The following is a 22,874-nucleotide window of genomic DNA, read 5'->3' on the forward strand; positions in this document are numbered from 1 at the left end:
CGGTCGTTCAAAGGGAGAAAAGTTCGTGCTCGACGCGTAGCGCTGAAGAGCAGGGCCAATAAAAGACGAGGAGGGCGCAAGATTTTGGAACAAGCGTCGAAGTAAGTGGGAACTCGGTGCGGCTCCCCTTTGTTGCTGAACTTAGACCATTTATTCGCCCTCTTTCCTCGCGAGACTAGCCGAGCCAAGGGGATAGACGTCGCGAGAGGACAGAGAGGGCATGAGTAGAGGATTCTCGACGACCGACGTGGTCCCTCGAAGTACCCTCACCTGGATTTTACACAGAAAAAACGAGTTTCCGCCGATGTACTAGAAAGCTGCTTGTTTCTTAGATTTTTACGAGCAAGTGAATCGTGCCGATACATTTTTAGGAGGTGCGGAAAAGTTTCGCTACGTTTCAGAGATTGTGGACGGTGACGAGAGAAATATTGGCAAAGTATGAGAATGTTCGTGTGAACCGAAGTCCAATGTCGCATCGACAATTCGTCGACAGGCAAGGAATAAGTAAAACTAGGTCTGACCGAGACGGTATTAATCGAAAACGGTTGCGGTCGACGTCAACTTTAAAGAACATTCATGTTTACCAAGTAAAATGTATTGGCAGCTTGAGCTGTTATTGATTATTTTCTTTTTCCAACTCGTTCGACTCTGAATGGGTTTTTATGTTTGAAAGTAAAATGAGGAAAACTAACGGGGGACACGATTCTAGTGTATTGCTGATTCAGATGGCCAAAATTGCCTTTAAAGGTTTTATAATATGACTGTTATACTGTTCGATAAATGACAAAGAAAGAAAACCTCAAAGAAAAACTCATTAATTCATCAACTTGCACAGACGAGTTTGTCTTGGTCAACCATTGAACGGTATTAGAATCATTAAAAGATCTCTAAGGACAGTTTTGGCCATCTTAATCGGCTAGACTAAAATAGAATAAAATAACGCCGATGAAAGAAAAAATTTCATACAAAGCTTATTACCCAGATTCTAGAAATAAAATAGATACTATAATTTCATTTAACACTTTTAGTTTCAAGATGACATAAAGTTTTCGCTTCCAATATACCGCTATCATGTGCGGGCGATAATTGCATTATATCTTATGGAATGGACATTTCGATTACATTATTCGATCGGAGCCTAAACTATAGTAAGTCCTGAAAAAGTATAATCTAAAAGTGGTTACCGAACTTTTTCCAAAAAATGTACGTATATGTTTCCCCTAGCGGAAAAGAGGCAGTGAGCGTATTCGAGTGGTGTGCGGGCACTAATGTTCATTATCGAATGTCTCCGGAACGGTCCATTAACCGAGTTTCCGGTTTACCCGGTGACTTCAACACTGCTGCGGCAAGTGGCGACCCTTTCAAAGGTTGTACACGGCCGCTGAAGCGGTGGCGGCGCAGTCACGCAAATTGCGCGGCCAATTTGGCATCGCAACAGGCCAGCTGGGGGGGAAAGGCAACACGCTCGTCGAAAGAAACGACCGTGAAAACGGCGCTTTACGCTACAGTCGGGGGAACGGAACAACGCATCGACAACCTGTTCCACGAGACGACCTATTGCCGCGCGCATTCTTGGAATCACCAAAATATCGCAATGAATTTACAAGCGCGGTGTTAGCCGGAAGTTAAAGAGTTTCTCCGAGCGGGCAGGAATTTAAATGACAACATCGGCGCGCAAAGATGCTCGGCACAGAAAAATACTGTCCGCTCGAATCCGGCGATTCCTCTCTCGACGATAATATTTTGAACGCAAATGGAACGTGCAAGGTGTTCGACGTCTTTCGATGTTCGAAAGTTGGTCGCGCCGGATTCCGACGAAGCTCAACACGGACGCGAAATTTTCAGAGAAACTTTCGCCGACGTAAGCTGGCCAAGTAAACGGGTCACCGGACTAGTTGCGCGGAAAATATTGAAGTACATCGAATTTTATAGGAGGAAGGCGATGCAGCTCCTCGATGCATCGGGCTGCTGCGTCGCCGGGATCGTGAGCCTATCGTCAGCCACGTGTGTTATGCTCAATAATTCAGGGTTGCGCGCGAAGGATGCCGCCTACCAGTGTTCGAGAGACAGGAGGACCCGGGGAAAATTCGTCGCCAATATTCAATTTTAATCGCGCTGTCAATGTTGTAGCCGCACCACCACGGAAAACGCGGTCACGAACCAATTATTCAACAATTACTCAAAGGAGCGCGGAAGCTGTCCCGTCCGTAACTTCCAGAGATTGGATTAAGAAGTTCAATTCATCGAATTATGCTTTAACTTCGTGATTGCCGGAATACTAAACACTGTGCTTTATTTTTCACGGTTCCCCGAGCGTCTTAACGACCGGGGAGTTGTTCCGCACACGCTGCGAACGACGCGATGGCGGTGCCGTTGTCGAGTAGAATTTGCGAAAAGTACAATTTACGGAGAACTCGCAAACTTTTGGACTTCGCGGTATCTCCAGTGTTCCGAGGAGAGGCATTCGCTCGAGTGAACGTGATTCGTCACCTAAATTTTATGCTTCTTATCTTACGCAACCTTCTCCCGTTTGGAAAGCTTGTGGTATAGTACATTTATTACCTCCGCGTAATAAATATTTCAAAAAAAGTCAAAATTTTAACATTAACCCTCCGCCTCCTATGCCGGAGTCATTCGTTATTTTATTCAAATAAGAATTACACATGAATTGAAAGTCTGATAATCGTAACAATAAAAGATGCATTACATAGTGATGAGATTCTACACGTTTTGTACAAAATATTGAAGAAGTTTCTGTTACTCCATTTCGAGACAAGCTAAATATTAGGTTGGAATCTATGAAACGGGCGCCCCAGCTGAACACAGACTAAACGAAAACGCCCGTCTCATAGTTTCCAACTTAATACATTAGAAAAATGAGAAGTCAGACAAGTGAAATAAAAATGATCTATGCTCGAATCAGTGAAATAGGGATCTGGTATATCAATAAGTATCCAGCATTGTCAGACAAATAGAATGGGAGTAATCTACACTACGATTAGTAGAATAAGGAAAATTAAGTACTACGTATGCTCAAATCAGTGAAATAGAAAGCGTATATGGTCAGACAAGTGAAATAGGGAAAACCTGCGATCTGAGAAATAAATTCTGGGTCGTTCACGGCTAAACAAGTATCGATGCCTAAAGATGCTTAAAAAAAGTGTAACAGGAATGACTAGATGATTAAAATAAGTCATACGGTAAAAGAAATGATATAAGGAAAACAATCCTGCAATGTTTAACAATACATCCTCCTGATTAAATATTTAGAAACATCCATATTTCTAACGCGCATACGGACACATTGAAAGAGAATACATTTATTACGTCAAAGAAAATGAGCACTTTACAGAAATTAATAGTCGACGATTTTACGTGAAAACGAAGTAACTACAAAGGATCCGAAGTAATAGCAAAATGAAGCAGCGTAGCTAGATAAGCCACGGAACTTACAGCGAACGTTCAGAAGCCTGTAAAACTAAAAGATTATGAAACTTTGCATACAGGTAGAGCAAGTTATGCCGCATACACCTTCATCTTTTGGTGCTGATACACAATTTAAAGGAATAATAAACTAGCATTGTTTTGTGTCTAGGAAACTATCAATAAATATTTTATAAATATTATTTAATTGCTACGTAAAATATTGAATTTTCAAGGGTTGCTTCTCCATGTTTAAATTGCGTATCAGCAGTAACAATAGATACGGTTGCATATTAGTCCACTTCTGTGCGAAGTTTCATACCTTCTGGATTCCACGGGTTCCCAATCATGTCGTGTTAGTTCTCTAGTGGGATGGAATTGAACGTGCGAAGGATATTCAATTGACTCACCAATCTTGACAACTGAGGGCAACGCTGCGACATCGATCGGCAGCCGAAGGAGCTGGAGCACGAAGACAGTGGCTACGAGGCAGCCCAAATTCATAGCTCATCTCGAAAACCCACTGTAGCGGCCTCCCGTTGGCCCTTTGCACTAACACCACCGCACCAATTTACACCCGCGAACCGCGACACCTCACGCTCCTATGCATTTACCTGGAAACGAATGAACAAAGCATGAACAATCGGACCGAACTTGCGAGTTGGAATTCGCGTCCGCTTCGGAGCGCGAAGACGCGTCCGCCGCGCAACAGCCGCGGGTAAATCACGTTCCATGCTAAATAATGTGAAACGCGCGCGACAACGTTATCTTGCGGAGTTCACGCGGCGATAATTCAATGCAGTTTGAACTCCGATTAGCCCGCGAACAGCGGACCTTTCCATTAAAACATAACTGGGGATATTTACGATCATCTATCTTTCTATCTATCAATTTTTTTCAACATATATTTTATGGTATTCTTTTCAGATAATTGAGAAAAATTTGAGAAAAATAATTTTAAAAAATTTCAGAAAATTGATATTTAACCCCTTACCGTACATCGACGAGACCGACTCGCGATAGAAATTACTAGTAATAAATTATTAAGTATGGATGTTATTCTGTTCATTAAAATTGGAATAAAATTCTAATCCCCATTTTTTAATATTTAAGTATTCGATTAAATTCAGGCACGGAATAAATGTCAATGTTCTGTCTTTTCTAAGAAATGATATCAATTGAAAAATTCCTAATCGCAGTAACTGTGAAGAAAATGGTACGGCAGGGGGTTGAATATCAATTTTTCCAGTCTGGATCCGAATGGATCCTGAGTCCGCCGTTCGAATGTTAACTTAAAATCCGTTCGTTATTATATTTTCAACGGATATTTGCGTTTGTTTTAGTGGCTCACGCCGATTCAGCGGCACGTTCACTTTTTCAGTATCTATTTGGTCGCAAAAAGTTTTATCCCCGATGACAATAGCAGGGAACGTGACGAAGTGGCTGTCCTGGCAAATGCGCTCCAATGCAGCCGATCAACTAGAAGTTTAGTGCGCAAGGTGTTACAAAATAAAGTGTTGAACTGCGACACTTCGACGGATTACAGAGTAGAACTTGGGGTACCTTCTGAAACGTGTTCAGTGTTCCATGCCTCGAGTCGTAAAACATGCGAAATCGTTCGCCTTTTATAGATATACGAAGCAATACATAGACATTAAAAATGGTAAATTATTCGAATATTACGTAAGTATTTAAAAATTATTATTCCGATTGGTACCTATTATATTTCGAATTATGAAGGAAATTTATATTCACCAGCCATTGTTTCGGATTACATATAATACAATTTAATCCACAATGTTGCTATACAATGTGTTTAGTGAATTGATAAACACAATTTTCCAATCAATTAATAGTGAATTAGTTATGAATCAAATTCCTTATCTTTGGATAGAGAAGCATTACCCTACCTTACCTAAATGGTGTTACAGATGTCACGACAGAGTGTCGTAACAGTATAGTATAGTCATCGTACAGAATTATCCAAATAAATATCATGTTTGATTATTTCGCATATCATAGTCCGACGTGTAAATAATGCGTACACATTCATCGATGTACTTCTAAATAAACGTTAATCGAATACCAAAGTTATGACACTCGCATACGAGATGAAACGTTTAGAACAATATATGTGGACGCATTGAAATCGCATAGACTGTCATTAAGGACTACAAATGCATGGTTTTTGATTGCGCATAATGTAAAATAGTTTCTGTATTAAAACAATACCCAAGAACTGTATTCATAACCATATAACTCGCATTTATTATTCGAAATCGTGCCCGGTGTAATTCATGTACTCGCGGGGGCCAGCGTAATTGCCAATCTGGCTGCCATAAATAATGGTTACCGTGAAAATTTGCGAAATGAACGTCGGGCTCAGTGTCGCACGCACGTCTCCACGCGCTTCATTACTTGCGGACTCGAAAATTACCGTGAATTAATGCGAGCAGACGCATCAAGGGGGGCGGCAGGGCGGTCGTTTTTGTCGGCGAATTATTCGAGTCGACGAATTCGTTCGGCGTGGCGGGCAGCGAGCGAACGTTGGCAACGAGAAACGAGTGTGCATCCGTCACCGGCCGCGTGGCAATGACCAGAAAAAATTCCAACGGTCTATACAGACTGAATGAAAATTATGGTAACCCCGGGAAATGAGGTGTTACGGGGGTCATTCGAAGTAACTTTTCCCTTAGCGAAAATGCGATCCGCGGATTTGTTTACGAGTTATTAATGAAAAACAGAGGCGAGCGAGGGAACTTTGAACGTTTTGCAGCGAAGTCGAGCCAGCGAGTGGAACCGTGCTTTGGTGCGGAGCACGACGGAAGGGGAGGCTACGCTCAGCTTCGAGCCGCGTTTGAAGGAATGAACAAGTCCCGGTACGTGAATGTTTCGAATTTCCTTGTCACTACGTGACAGTGATCATTTTAAGAAAACGCTACCTATTTTATTTCAAAATGTTTGAAGAATATCTACTAATTTTACGAATCCGAAATCGTAAGTAGTTTAATCATAACAGGTTGTCAACCTTCACTGTTCACATCGCATAAAAATATCATATGGCACACGCGGGCTAACAAGTACAAGAGTACTCTTTCTGGTCCAGAAAATTAGTAAAGATTCTTCAGATATTCTAAAATGAGAATGAACAGCGTTACTCTCAAAATTATCGTTGTCACGTACTAAAAATAATTCGGAAAATTCGCGCTTCTTGTTCATACTTTCGAACGCGTCTCGAAGCCTGAGCGTAGCCCCTTTCTCCCATTGCGCCCCGAAGCGAAGAATTGTTCCACTTGCTGGCTCGACTTCGCTGCAGCACGTTCGAAGTTCAAGTTGGCTACTGTTTTCCATTAATAATTCGTAAACAAAGTCGGAGATCGTACCTTCGCCAAGGAAAAAGTTACTTCGAATGACCTAAAGAAACCCTGATTTCCCGGGGTTACAATAATTTTGATACACCCTGTATTCAATTCCTAGATCGACACGTGAGCCGATTTCAGACGACGCGACGAGAACCGTCTCCTATGGAAAGGATTGCGTGACGCAGATCGCGGCGCGATAAACTTTCTTATTTTCGGCCCAAAGCGCCGTGAATTTTTCAAATGCCCAACTTTTGCCGGCGGGAATCATTTCTCTTCTACGCAAATTACACTTCCGAATTCCAAAATTCGTTTTTCATAATTTTCATCCGTGAAAGTATCAAAGTGGAACAAATTGATCTATCTTTGTCCTCGAAGTTTGCAACTGTTGTGATTATGAAAAATATTTTTATAACAAATGAATCGATAACGGATCGAGTTACGAATATTAACCGATTAATTAACCATATTAGAGGATTGCAAAGAACAACAGCTAATTTAAAACTTGATGCACACGTAAATACAGAAAAATATTCGATTCAATAGTCGTCCCGGTATAATTGGCACGGTATGTTTTTTAATGATTCCCGCATTTAAATAATTATAAAAGATTTTGTATGTTTTCGTTCATAATAATTTGTGCGTTTTCAGAGAATTCGTATAAATACCTGCATTATCAAGAGAAAATAATAACATTTACTCTCTTCTGATTAAAACTTCGCGATAACGCGTAAATGTAAAACATTCTCTTTGTTTATCATATTCAAGCCAAAGTTTAGTTAAATCCATACGTCAACGAATATGATACAATTAGGAACAGATAGGACATCTAATTAGCCATAAATCATTTGTGTCCAATGAAAGAGACATTGCTGCAATACATACATTTCAAAGCTGATTAAAAGTTTAGGTATTCGTTTCAACGAAGTAAGAAAAGCATTCTGCACACATTGCGTAAACGGACGGGAAACAGTCGAGCTACGTTTTCCCTACAAAAGAAAAGCCGTAAATATATAAGCGTCAAAGGAACTCGTAAAATCGAAGAAAAATTTTATTTCTACCGTTTTACCGTTGCGTTTCAAAGGCACATTCGATATTTCTCATTAGCCCCAGAAACGAGGAACGGCGGTATTTCGAAACCTTTATCTGGAGAATTCGTGTGCATAGTTCGCGGACTGGTCTCCGAACGTGTCAAAATTTATCGCTGTAAACAGCACGCCGTGCTTTGCTAGACTCTCGAGCGAAACCTTGTAAAACCGTAATTTATTTGTCCGTTCTTGCGTTCGCGAAATCGTTTATAACGCGACCGCGCGGCCCGTGACGGGTACAGATGATTCGCGAGACGAGTGGACACGGTGCTTGCCCGATGACGCGGAATGGTTAGCGTTTCATTAAAATTTCACGCGCTAACGCGCGTCGCATCGAATTTTTACGACGGAAATTGTGACGAATGTTCCCGTCGCGAATAATATTCACCGACGAAAAACGAATTTTGTTTGCCCGCCGAAGATTGATGCCTCGATCCCGATAGATACCCCCACGAGTCGCTACAAAACAAATAGTCTATCACGGTCCTCGCCAACCGTGGTCGAAATTTAATCATTGTTAAGTATCGTGCTAGTTTACTGGTTTCATTGTATGCGTGCATTCGAACTTGCACGAATTTTATGAACGAAACTTGATATTTAATTGTAGAAGGTAATTACAATATTAATTAATTTAATAATAATTATTATTCAGTAATGGTAATTTAATAATAATTACTATAACAATTGAGTTCTGCACTTATATATGTGCCCATAATTATGAAAATGGTCTAAGTTATATATTTCTTGCTTCGAGATATTCAATGAATTGCATTTGCATAAATTAAAATATATTTTTACGGTATGCGATTGTTTTATTTAGAATTTTATTAGTCTTCATTAATTTATTATAAATATGAAATTTTGCATGAATTTCATACGAAAATGTTGTTTTTTAAAGTATGAATTGATTTAGACCATTTTGAAAATTAACTGAATGTCCTATAAATGAAATAATTCCTGCACATATATTAATGGTTCTAACAAATTAATGCATTCTTCAGCGGCGACATTCGTTTTATCGAAAACGTATTTTTTCTTCTACACTTTTCGATTAGTACATAATAGTGCCTAGGATTGTACAAGTCATTTCCTTTTTCTATTTTCATTTCTATCAACTCAAAATCACGGTCATTCGATAGAAAGGAATGACACAATACCAAAAATTTGTGACCTATTGTTTCAATATTATCAATTGGTGACTGAGCAATTTTCATCCATGTCAATGCTACTTATTTTTGACTTGGACTACTTTCATAATTAACACTAAATGAATTTCATGTAATGTTGAAATTCTTACCACCATCTAATGGTTCACTTTTGACCATATTGTAAAAATTACATTGAATAAATTTAGTTTACAATAATGTGGTGTAAAATAACTGATAAACTCATTTTTTTTTAATTTTGACTTAGACTACATTCATAATTATGGGCACATATTATGTTTCTTTCATGTAATTCGTACAATTTCGAATCTACGTATGCATGAAACCAATAGACTAGTACGAAATTTCACAATGACACGAGAAAACATGACAAATTGAAAATAAAGTGATCTCGTAATAAGTTGTCCTTTTTTTCTTGAACAGACTTGTTTCATTCATGGCATTCGATATTATCCACGTCCTCTATAAACTACTCGAATAAAGTGTTTTCTGATCATTGAACGCATAAAATATTGTCAGCAATGAAGAAGGATAATTGATCTAGAAATGCGTTGATACGTATATCGTTTCGCGTAGGTTGATTAAACCCCGCGCCGGATCGATTCTTTCGCCGCGGAGAATTATTTCTCGCGGCTTAATAGACCGCAAAGAGTTTCTTCGGTACACTTTCCAACTATCCGTGGGTCCGCCGAGGCTAGTTTACGCCGTGCGCTCGGCTCTGGAAACGGGGTAAAATAAATTGAATGAAATCCCTTAGACAAATTCCTCTTTGCTATCTGAGGACTGCAAGCCAGTCGCCGGACAATCCGATTGTCGAACCGTAGCAAAACCAAAGCATAGCAATTCGTCTTCTGCGCTCGAATAAAATAACACTGGATCACTCGTACTATATAAATCTTGAAATTTCTTGCTAACACTGTTTCGATTTCTTTGTAAGTCGCCTGATGCTTTAACGAACTACAGCGGCTACTTATAGAATCATTCGTAGCTTATACTTCTCGCTGTTTATAGCTGTATTTCATAAATAGCTCGATGGATGTTTTCCTTAAATGATGGAATTGTTTCTGGATTGTTGTGAATAGCAATGCTTCACAACAGTATCGCATAAATAGGTCCAACGATCTTAAATTGCAGATGCGTGGTTCCTTTTAATAAAGTATTAAACAGCAATTTTAAAAAGAAACCAACAGATGGTTCACCGTATACAGAGTAATTGTTAATAATTATATAGTAAATAAAATGTTTCCATCTTTGTCAATTGTTAATAAACACTATCTCGGACGTAGACAACTGTGTTAAAAGAATCGACGAAAAATCCTTTGTAAAGCTGAATTTTAAAGTAGATTTTTTCGAAAACGGAGCTTCGGATGGAAAAATATTATACCAGATATTTTTCTAATATTTTTTCACGTAGAATCAATCTCTGCTCGGTTATACTATGAATTCCGACTCGGCGCGTATATAGAACTGAGAAATCTGCAGCTCTTACTGTCGTAGCTGCCGAGAAGGTATAAGCCGTGTGCTGCTGGAATTATTTTCTCAAAGTTTCGCAAGCACTGCAGCCGGCTTCTACAAGGGATCAAAGCGTTCCACTTAATATAGTAGGGCTTGTTCACGTTCCGGTTCATTGCTTACCAATCAAAAAGACTTTTCATTGGTCAGCAGAACAATTAAAAGACCGGGAAGGAAAATGTTCGAGATTGGGTTCATGCGGTGGTCTTTAACCCTGGCGAAGCTTGTTGCAACGCTTGCGAAACGTTGGGGAAATAATTCCGCCAGAAAACGGCTTACACCGGAAAGTCCCGACAGTAATTATCGATAAATTATAATTTCTAGAAAATTATAACGATAAATGTAAACGTAAAAATATTTTTCTCTCGTATGCGTCTCACTTTGTATTGACGCTGTGTCTGTTGTGACAGGCATTAGAAATGGAATTTATTAAACGTGAATATTACTCCGTTCGCATTAGTCCAAGAGAAATATTACCTCGCGCTCATGAATATTCAGCTTTTACGGTAAGTATTCTACAACGAATGCATAATTTCTTTTCGCACTAGAAAAAATTCTAGCAACATAAAACCCATTGCGAGCGTGACCAGGAAATAATTTATTTACTGGGCCAGAATTAATGGTCAACGCCTTTTTTTGCTCTATTCGAACCATCCGAACCTGACAACCGAAATTAACATTTTCTATCTCAACTTGGCTCGCGGCCTGGCATTTGTAAATCTAGGCGAGGCAGACGGTTTCTGTAGTAGTCTCTGCGGGCCGTGATGTAAAAATACAGCTCGCGCGTAATTAATAACCATGCGTAACCCCGTGTTTGCATTTGAATCGCAACCTAGAGGTAATTGATATTTTAGGCCAGCGACTCCCAATGTTCACCCTCGTTTCGTTTTTCTTCCGTACCAGTTTCTCTCGAATAACATCGTTATATAGGTCAGTACACCGCTGTACTAACAAACTCGCGATGCTATCTCGTTCGTCCAAATTCAATTTTCCCACTCCCGATCCTTTGTCCGACATTCTCCTTATCCTTAAAAAAAAACGAGAACCTTGCGAGACGCGCGTGTTAACTTTGATCGTTCTCAATTTGTTTTTCATTCATCGCATAATTCAGTTTCGATGCAATCTCGCACTTCGCAACACTTTAATTATAAAATATGCACCTGGTTTGTCATTGTTAATCATGATAATGAACGCATTACATATTTCAGCGTCAATAGGTATTTATGAGCAAGTTATAAGAAATAAGGTGTTTTAAATGGAATAATAAAAATATATTTTCCGAAGTAGACACTGTCCGCGTATTTTATATAAAAAGTTTTAAATATAAACTGAATCAGTGCGCGTACAAGTCTCGCTGGATGTAAATGTTTGAAATTTATTAGAGTAATACGCAACGCTGGAACAACAGTGACAATATTTGTTCAAGCTACCAGCGGAAATTGTCGAACATATATTTTGAACTGCAGCAAATTTGTTAATGATCGTTCGTTAATATCTTTCCTAATGGTCTTGTGCGTGCCAATTTCAAACAGCTGTGGACCGTGTCCGTTGAGAGTTCATTGCAGATATTTATTCCGTGCAAATAGCCGTTATCCAGATCTTTCAAACATTCGTTACACACGATATTTAAAAGTTAAAATAAATACGAATAACTAACATAACTAACACTTTTAAAATCAGAGCCCTTATTTAAATTTAAAACGCTTTTTCACTTTTCTATTTCGCATAACTGTCATTCAAAAATTTATTCGTATTTTACAAATATTATTAACTTTAAATATTGTATAACTTTATTAATTTGAGTGTTTCAGTGCTTTCGCATTTATTGAAATCGCCCGCGATAACAAGTGCCGCAGAACAATAATGATTTGCATGGAGGAAAATGCACTTCGTTCGTCGCAATATTGTATCCTATTTGACGGCACACTCGTCCACGGTGCTCGCGAGGCGATCGACCCAGAAGCACGTCGTTAGATGTCCGCAGTTGTCTCGTCAGTATCGAAAATAAAATGGCGAAAGAACGGCAACTGTCTGTTTCCCAACTACAAACCGAGCCATTTCGGAACGCGTCGCCCCATTCGACTTTAATTCGATATAACGATTCTTTCGCGGGTCAGAAGGACCCGGGGAAGTTGCGTGGGGTTCTTCCTGTTGGTCGGGAAGAAACAACGGAACGAGTTTTAGTCCGCGGGTATTGCAATGTCGTATATTTGGGGCAGTCTCGCGTCGCAGACTAGCCGGCGACTTTTTCGATCGTGTACGTTCGCTTCGAGAGCTCGTTTTTTGCCGCATAACTTCAACTTATACTGCCTTGTTTGCCTCGATGAATGCCTTTTCCTCCGGTATAATTATGACCGCGAGCAGAAATTCTTGTTACCGGAGAAATGAGAAACTTTGGAATTGTTGCCCTAACTGCTCGCGACGCGGGGATGCGCTTGATACCGGATTCTATTACAGTTCGGAATTGTTATTGTTACGGCACATACGTTCCCCGCAAAATAAGCAATACAATCGTGCACCGATATGACACCGATGTTCTTATTTTGTATCGATTCATGCCACAGCGGATCGGAATCTGCGTTTCAATTGCGAGAACTTTAGAAAAATTTGAAGGCAACCTTTTCATAATGATCAGCTTAGTAAAACTAATTGGAGTTACATGGAATTCAGGCATACAATTTTTCTTTCTCATCCACAGTGTACGTATTGCAACTGCATTCATATTTAGTTCTTGTTCTCACTGGCTTCTCCTATTCTCTATTATTTAAATAGTTTTAGTCTTGTTTGCTTTAGAAGTATAATGTCCGAAATATACGATATCATATCCTTTCTACACTGCTGAATATATTGTAGTCCTCTTTTATTTTTAACTTTCTCTCCGTTTTCTTTTTAAATATTTCTCTTTTTTCGTACTAATATCCGTCATCTCAACTATCTTCCTCTTTCCTTTAAACACAGTTTTATCAGCGCTTTAACTTTTGCTTCTCTAATACCCGCCTCCTCGTCTAATCGTTTTTTCCGTCTTTAACGCTAATCCTCTCTCTTTTAGCTTTTCCATAGTATATATTACTACTATATTATATTACTTAGTTATAGCTATTAATACCTATAGCTAAGTAATCAAGCGTATAATTATTCTTATAAAATCGTCTTTATAATGCCATGTCCTTTGAGACCTTACATGCTAATATGCAAATTCTTTTATCGTTTTAATACTTTAATGAACCTAAAAATCTTCAGGTGAGACTGCTGGGAATTATAAAAATTATTTGTACCGATAACCTCTGATACGAATAAAGTCTTGTGAATATTTTATCACTGAACTTCTGACCTGTCTAAAACTGCCGGATGTCTGTGAAATTCGTGGCAGCCCGTACGCATAATTGATACGCTAAGTGTATAACATGTTTTCAGGAATAAAACTCGGTCGACTCCAAATTCGGGGATTGAGGTCGACGATTAGTTTCAACTGTAATTTATATATGGAAGATAAATGTGACACGCGATATAGACAGATACGTCTTTTAACAATTAACGTAACTTCTGTTAAAAATACCATTCCTCGGATTTTCTATTTTAAATAGCTGGCCTGGTTAAACGACCAGCAAGTATTTCTGTTCACGTGTTAACGCTAAATTGGTCGGTAGCTGGATTGCTTAATTAAATATTTTGGCTCCAGTGATCTGACCATAATCAGTAAATCGTTCAAAAACCGCTGATTAAATAACAAACACGTGTAGAAGATCGTTGGTGAAAGAAATATAGGAACATTATACTTTGAAATATACGAAATATATTCTCCGATTTATCTGGCAATTTTTCAAATGGCATCACTGTCATTTTGATCGACACACGATCGAGGATCCGCTGTTCCAAACGTAGCGAACCTGTTGGTTCTACATTTACCACTACCCAATGCGCCTTTTTAGAGTAAGACAGTAACCTGAATATATTCATGGACTCTTACAAACGTTTTCCTATTTGGCAAACGTCTATTAGGGAAACGCTCTGCAAGGAAATGTCTTGCCAAAACGATATCTCGCGCGACGCGACTGGATATTAAACGTATATCTGCCAATTCTGCAGTGTATAATACGGCACTATTAATATTACCAAATGCAAACTACCAAATCATTTTGACGAATATTTCTAGCACCTACTGTTACCAAATATATATGTAGTACGAAACGTTATAGTTTTAAGTATATAGAAATAGCTACAAGAGAGCATTTACCTTAAGTTCGTGCACTATTAACATTCTGTACTCGAGTGGCGCCTCTAAAGCGTCAATGAAAATTGTTATATAGTTAACAAAATAATGTTGACATTATTAAATACCCTTCTGTTAATAGCATAACAGTATTACGAGTCACAAGACTCAATCTCACATACATAAATTAGATTAAGTACTATACTACAGCTGCTGTAAATAGCAATTTTGGATCTAAACTTAAAATGGCTTCGAGTGCAAAGAGTTAAGTGTTCTTCATAAACAATTACATGTATATGCAATTTGTTATATGTTACACACAAAGGGCAGTGTTGTAATATGAAAACAAGATCAAGCGAGACAAGTTCTATTGCTCTATTTTGCAATCATTTGACCGACACTTTAAGTGCAGCAGTTTTTAACCCTTGACTTGAAAAACTGTCGAGTAGAAATCCGTTTTGCACTCGTGGTTTCAAACTTTCCTGCCACGGTAATTCAATTAATAGCGATTACGAAGATGCGATAAAGAAACGTCGACGATTATCGGCAGGCAATTTTCAATAGCCGTCGACAGCAGAAATTACAGATTCTTTTCACGGGTACGGGACTCGTAAAACGAAAACGATAACGCTTCGGAGCTTCCACTCCATTCCGCGCAATCCTGCCTAATCGCGCCATTTTATTCGACAATAACTCGCGGCGACCGTAGAAACGTCTTAATCACACCAAGATAAAGAGAAAGCCGATGCTGATACGAGCGATGGAAAAAGTTCGAGAAAGGGAGAGACGGCGGCGGAAGCGGCGCTCACCCCTTTCCACCCTTTGAGCGTCCTTCCCTTTCTCTCCCCTTTTATCTATCTACACCCTCCTTTCCCCTGCCCCTTGCTCAACACCTTTGTCAGCCACCCATTCTTTTGTGATTTATGATTGTTCGGAGCATCTTCGCAAGATGATCTAGAAAGCTTCGGATAAAGAGATAGAGGAGAACCGTTGGATCGGCAGTTCCCCATTTTCTTTCTTCCGCATCGACTAGGAACATGCATACATTCATCGATGACTATGCATGCCGAATTTGCAGTTTCGTAGCAATGTTTGTCAGCGTTGCAGTTTGCATAGCGATCGAAAAGATTCCGAAAATTAAAACGTTTCGAAACGCTATATGAGCCGCCCAGTGCACACATCGATTAACTCCACTTTTCGAAAAATCTTAAATTTAAGTGTCAAAGCACTTGGTATAGTCATAACTTTTTATATTTATAATAACTTTCCTGAATAATAAAGATTAACACCATTAAACGGCAAAATTTTTTTTTTTTTTGGCTATTCTATCTTGTTAATTTTATACATTAAATAATATTAATTTTATACATTAAATTATACGTTAAATGAAAGCTATATCTGTATTTATTCATTCTACATCATATATGTGAATCTATGTTATAACAGGAATTTTAAAAATCAATGTACATCATTTCATCGCGTTTCTCGACTTTTTGTTTTATGGAGTTAGTCGATGTGTGCACTGAACGGCTCATATATCGGTTCGGACTGAAAAAATTATATGAAGAACCGAAAAGATCGAATAATTAATGTATATCGGTTCTCGCTTATATCGGGGTTCGGTTTTAGTTTTCCAGAATCTGTTATTTATTTATTCATCCGTATAACTGCTATTTTCGATTTTTGGTTTCGAATATGCATTTCGGTCAAACCTATAATGAACTTAATAAATACATTATACTTTCTTGAGATATTAAATATACGAACTCTATAATTAGATTAACCCCTTACACTATAATAACGAGACAGACTCATGACAAAGATTTCTTTATCGTTATCAAAGTCTAGGAACGGAAGTAAATAAAGACAATATAGGAGAAACTAAAATCATCTGGTCCTATAAAGGACAATATTAAGGATAAATAAGTGCTGATCAACGCAGCGTGAAAAGACTCGTAGTGCAAGGGGTTAATAATAAAAATAAGTCGTAGTGCCATATAATCATATCTTTGTAATACTTGGTATTACCGATAAACTTCAAGTACGAACACCAAGCGTTTTTGTCTATCATACGGACCCGGATCAAACCGAAAATTAACAAATATTGAATCAATATAATACCAGTTCTGAGAAACTAATATAAGACAAAACGGTAACAGTTATGAGGTAACCTTGTAACAGTTTTTTTTTTCAATTTTGACAAGCTGTTTCACCAACCGAAGCCGATATCGTAATTGTTTTCAATCCCCGTGTGTGCGTCCGGGATTTGTAAAATCTGTTAACTGTTCGTCAACGAAACCGGGTTTATTTTTATCCAAATTGTTAACGTGACTTGAAGGCTTATCAATGACCGAGTCAACTGCTGGTTGAAATGGTTCATGCACTTGCGGACCATCGAGTAACTTCTAGTGTATACACCAATTAGTGATCACTGAATTAACAGGGAGGAAATTAATTTTGAAAGAACTTTATGACAAGTGAAAATATAGTTATGTATAATAAAAACATACGAACAACCAGCGGGTCGAGTTGTCCTTCTTCTGCATGTTCCTTTTGCACTCGTTACGATATAACGTCATTTCTTTTATCGTTAAAAACTTGTAATCCAATTAATTTCAATATAAATCCGGTGAAAATTCCGCCCTCGAGGTTGCCGGAATCCACGCTAGCAAACAGTTATCCATAATCGGAGATCGTAATCGACGATCGAGAGCCGACTGCATTGGAGCACGATAAGGTGGAACAAACGGTGATCACCGCAAGGCTCAAAGGGCCAGAATTTTGCAAAATTTCGCGTGACGGCAGAGGGAAGCTGGTTTTCGCTTATGCGGGCGATTTCGCAAAAGGCTGGTCGGTAGATGGTTACGTCAGCTCTTACAATAGCTTCATCGATTGCGAGCATTGTCCCTTTTTTTATCGCTTGGCCTATATGGTCACGTGCCATTCAAGAATTTGCAAAATCGTCCGTCACAGCGCGGAATAAGGGACCGAGAGAATTTCCAGCGCAACCGTTGAATTATTTTCAAAATCCGTTGCATATATTTTGCCTCCGTTCGAACAACGTTCCGACGGACAAGCATAAATCGACGGGACGTGAAAATGTTTGACGTTTCGGGCAGAGTTAGCGCTGCGAACGGTTAAGTCTTTCTTATCACGGTGCCGAATAAAAAGGCTTTATAATAATTCTGATTCAGAAAGCGAAGCTAAAAGCAATTCCTATCGATACGTCGACGAAAATTTAATAAAGAGTCCTGAGTGCCTTTCTCTACACCTGTCGTCTCGTTCGGAATTTGACGTCGCGCCTATCACTCAGAGCCGGAACAGCAGATCGAATTAAACTCTGGCAGTTGTACAAGTGGAGCAGTCGGTGAAACAATCCTCTTTTTACTGTTCGCGATACAATTTATATCGGGCGATATGGCGTCGAATTAGGCGACTCGCTGTGATCGCGCGATATTCTTTCAATTTCTGATCCAATTAATGTGTCAAAGCAAATCGTAAATAGAACCTGATTGAACCACCGCACATACCAGCCACAAACGCGTAATTGAACTTTGTACGCCGCCTCGAAGTTAGTTTCGCATTTTTATGATTACTTTTTAAAGCAGAAGAAACACAGAGAATACATAAATACGGTTTACAATTAACTCATACAATTAACTCAAATAGTCGAATAAAATTATACTTTCATTATTGTATATCTTTGTTATATCAAGTAAGAACTGATATTACATTTGGTAAAAATGTTCAACAACCGCGAAATCAATAAATACTTCGATGGTTAACTTTGCATAGTCGGCTTCCAATGAAACCAAACGTACTTTAATATCCAATATACTGAATTGTAATTATTACTTTCTTCTTTTTTCCATGTTATTCGATACCATGAGCTTTATTTGAGGAAACCATGAAACAGTCACAAGATTGGCAATAAATGCGTTTGTTCTTTCAATACCAATAACCATGGTTTCACGTTTACAATAGAGCAACGTTTACTGTTCGAGTATTGTTTACAATGACCACTACCCAGGTCGGAATGTCGAAATTGCATGCATAGTGTGCATAACTATACGATAGAACGTATCAAATATACAGATACGAAGATAATACAACTACGGCAACTATAACATTTGTGGTAACAGTAACAATTGATTTTGAGCATCAAGAACAGGTAACATGCTCTACTCAATTTATGGCGCAATAAAAATCGTTCGTCCGAAATTCCGGGCCGGTGTCTGACAAATCAACGCCGTTGCACGACCGGCTCTCCCCGGCAAATAGCGTTGAGTAATTACGGTCGGCTGGTTGCGTAGCATCATTTGTATTACATAATTTATTCGCGCATTACAATCGGCCCGATGGAAAAGAGCTGGAACGGCCGATTGCAAAATTGTTATCGGCGGTCGGGAATTCAAACACGCCCGCCGTCGTAATTCAGCCACGGTCAGCCGCGGTTATGAGCGGTCGAACGATATTAAAACTTGCGCCATTGTTCCGGTTGCATTCGCGCCTGTTATATACGACCCCCTCGAATCCCGCGTTCCGTTGCGGAACCGCGGGAAAATGAATCCGCCCCGAGCGTGAAACGAAGTCGCGCGGAAAGAAATATCGTAGGACGTCCTTTTGCTTTCTGCTCCGCGAAGAGATATAGCGACAGAGAGCATCACGGTCTTCCGCCTTGATTACCGTTATTGGCGGACTGGCCGTGACGGACGTCCATTTTCAGTGATTTATACGATCCAATCGGCCGTGCCGTGTTTTTATAGTCAATCAATCTAACAATCCAATATTTTACTCTGTTTCTGTTTAGGTCGACTCGCGCGGTTTCTCTGCTTTCGAAGTGAAATATTCAGCAACAAAAATTATTGACAACTTGATGCGAAACAGTACGGTTGATAAAGTGCTTCGAGATTAGGGTGAACCCTCACGTGTGCAACGCGTGACACAGACCGCGGTTAAGATGTGCCAGTGGTGCGCGAGGCGACACTGATCCTGTGCGCCCTAAGTACTCCGTAGCACGTGTAATAATATATGCCGAGTTGCCGCGACGATAACTTTCGAAATTGTCGGAACCTTGAATACACGATCAGCCAACGTAGTTATCAAATGTTAAAATAAAGAATAATAAACTTTGCAGACATTGTGTAGAAAAACTATTCTAAAATTTACCAGAAGTCACGAGATCGAGTACTGATATGGCTTGTCTGACGAAAAACTGTTACCTCAAAAGCATACAAAAATGATATACTAGAGCGACATTTAAAAAGGCGCTGAACAAGAACATTCTAATCCAATTATCTCATTTTATAATTACTCCAATAAACGTGAACAAGATTAGCGTATTTAAAGGTTACCACTAATTACTGGATTTATGTTTGACTTCCAATGAAAACACACCAGCAATGTCGCATACAGATAACATATTTAATTCGTTACGTTTGAAAAGTTTAAAATGTTGTTTAAAGAAACAGCGAATTCTGTACTGTACTTACAGTGTTATGCGGCGATCGTCGCACGTCGCAAAGTTGTCTCGCAGTTGTCACGAATCGCGGAGTGGTCTGTCGCTAGAGGATGATGATTTATCGATGGACACGTGACGATGCGTCCGATTTCGGGGATATACTTAGGCACAAAAAAGCATGCGTGGTCGGTCCGGTTCCCGCGACACGCGTAAACATAACCTCTACGGCGGCCAAATTTTCATCGCGACAACAAAAACACAAACACCCTCTCGAGGCAGCGGCCGGCGCGCGACTGCTGCCGGTCCTTTGCTCGCCGACTCGCGAAACCACCCGAGACCTACCGACTCGCGGCTCGAGCCGGCCACGTGCTCCTGGTGTCACTGCGTGTGCGCGTTACCACGTGCTCCGAACTCCGCAGTCCTTTAACCCCTTTCTCTTTCAGATGGTCCACGCGTACTTCCGCCGATTGCGAACCGTCAACATTAGAGTAGTCCTTTAACCCTTCGCATTCGAGTGGCGCCTCTGAAGCGCCAATGAAAATTGTTATATAATTAACAAAATAATGTTGACATTATTAAATACCCTTCTGTTAATAGCAAAACAGTTTTACGAGTCACAAGACTCAATCTCATATAGCAAATTGTACTAAGTACTATACTACAGTTGGGCGAAATAGCAATTTTGGATCTAAGCTTAAAATGGCTTCGAGTGCAAAGGGTTAAGACTACGTTTACGACACCTTTGATAGATCTCGCATTTGGATTGAATTATATTGTAAACCACCCTGTCAGATCTTAAATGTTTTGTCTCTGGAAGTTTGCACAAAACTTGATTTACCATTAAATACAGTGTGTGGCGCAGACTTTGACACGAAGGAAAATTATAAATACCTAAATCCGGATTCTATATTATTTTATGAAAACAGTATTGTAAATATACAAATTCTGTGAGAGATACATAGTTTTGTTTTGTAAATAGCACTTGATACATATTTTTTTATCGACCATCATTCATGTTGAGAAGGTGAAAATTGCTTTAAAGTTAGAGATAAAAAGTACACCGAAGATATCATTACATCTTTAAGTTTTCATATCTTTATTACCTCATTTATTCCTAATTATAAAATTGTTAAGAATGATGACTTTGAGAACTAATTAACCTTTTATAAATAGTTACCGAAAAATGAGGAACTGATCAGTGGAATGTTCTAGTAAAGTGATAAATATTCATTTTTTTATGTAATCTATACTATGTACGATGCAAATGTTAGATGCAATTAGTTGACAAAAATATGGTAAAAGTAAAGGAAAAATCGTGTTTGGTAGAAATTCTGTTACATGAAAAACACGTCAACGATAGTTAACAAAGCATTGTGAAGTTGATCTTTATTTGATAAAACCGTATAAAGTCTATTATGAGTTTCTGTTTGAAGTCAGTTCCATTCTTGTGTTCAGAGTCGATAAAGGGAATATTAAATGTGGCTTAGGAAACAATTTCGGATCATGTGGATGATCGGATTATCGACGGCGACCGGAACCTTCGGATGGACTCAATAGTTTCAGCTACTTTTATCCTTCATACAAGAATCTTCATATAAAATGCACAGTCGCGTGTATTAGACCATGGTAAAATAAATTGAAAAGCTCTTGAATTGGCTAATAACTCAACCATTCATAAATTTCGTATTAATTATAAAACTATCGTTTATCTTGTATGGTAATTAAGTATATACAAATTAAACATCCCTGAAATTCTTTAATAGTCTTACTAAATTCTTTATTGTACAATTAATAGTACAAATGGAGAATTGATTTCATAATGTTATTGTAGAGACTTAATAATGTTGACAATATTCGCTGCAATATTTATTTGGAGCTTACGTTACACTTGTTCTTTAACGGTTTAACTAAAAGCTCGTATAGAAAAGATAGCATTCATAAAATACTCGTAAAAGAGTATATACGCTTTATCAATTTTAAGGAAAAGCCATTTCGTTAGCAGTTCGTCTTTTTAACGATTATGTCTTAATATACTTCTCGCCTCGTCCGTTTCAAATTACTCGCAAGTTCAATATATTTTATTTGATGATAGGAAGCATCGCGCAAGATATGAGTAACTACGCAAACTCGTTTTACGAAATTTATTACAGCGTAATAGAGCGCCCGTCATGAGCCTGTAGTCGGTCCGCGGAGAAAGTTGCAAGAAACTCCTACGAGTTTACGACACGTGTTCCCTGTTTGTCAGGGGGGATGGGTAGTAAAATGGGTAATAACTGGTAGACTTTCGTACGGCTCACCCCTAGCGACGCGACGTTGCCCAAGCGCGTTCTTGGAACTTTACATTTTCAGTAATCAGTTTCCCAAGCCTTCCATCGTAAAAGCAATAAGTACTCGCGTAAAACCGACGTGCTTCGTTTTCTCATTTCTGTGCATCGATGGATACGCTGTTGCAAACATTCTTAATATTTCATCCAATTTATTGTTGCGATACTGTAGCGTGTCAAACATAATGAAAAGCGGAAAGCGTATTTTTATGAGGACTGCCCGGTTATTTCGAGTATTTTAGATACCTCATTATTAGCGACAGAAAATGTCAGAAAACATCGCAATTACGTTTTAAAGGAAAAATATTGCAGCAAGCAGCATCATCTTTTC

The 22,874-nt window shown here is 38.9% G+C and overlaps 1 protein-coding gene across 1 annotated transcript in view; it reads right to left on the reverse strand.

Annotated features, from left to right (window-relative positions):
* Positions 1–20,322, reverse strand: part of LOC144467996 (glutamate receptor ionotropic, kainate 2) — a 211,558-nt gene extending 191,236 nt beyond the window's left edge. The window contains exons 1-2 of the mRNA XM_078177070.1: positions 20,251–20,322; positions 3,834–4,037 (exon numbers count right to left, since the gene is read on the reverse strand). Of these exons, the coding sequence (XP_078033196.1) occupies positions 3,834–3,927 (94 nt within the window). The 5' untranslated portion in view covers positions 3,928–4,037; positions 20,251–20,322. The remainder of the gene's footprint in view (positions 1–3,833; positions 4,038–20,250) is intronic.
* Between the last annotated feature and the right edge of the window lie 2,552 nt (positions 20,323–22,874).

The sequence above is a fragment of the Augochlora pura genome, chromosome 1 (genome assembly GCF_028453695.1).
Source record: "Augochlora pura isolate Apur16 chromosome 1, APUR_v2.2.1, whole genome shotgun sequence".
NCBI classification, from domain to species: Eukaryota; Metazoa; Arthropoda; class Insecta; order Hymenoptera; family Halictidae; genus Augochlora; species Augochlora pura.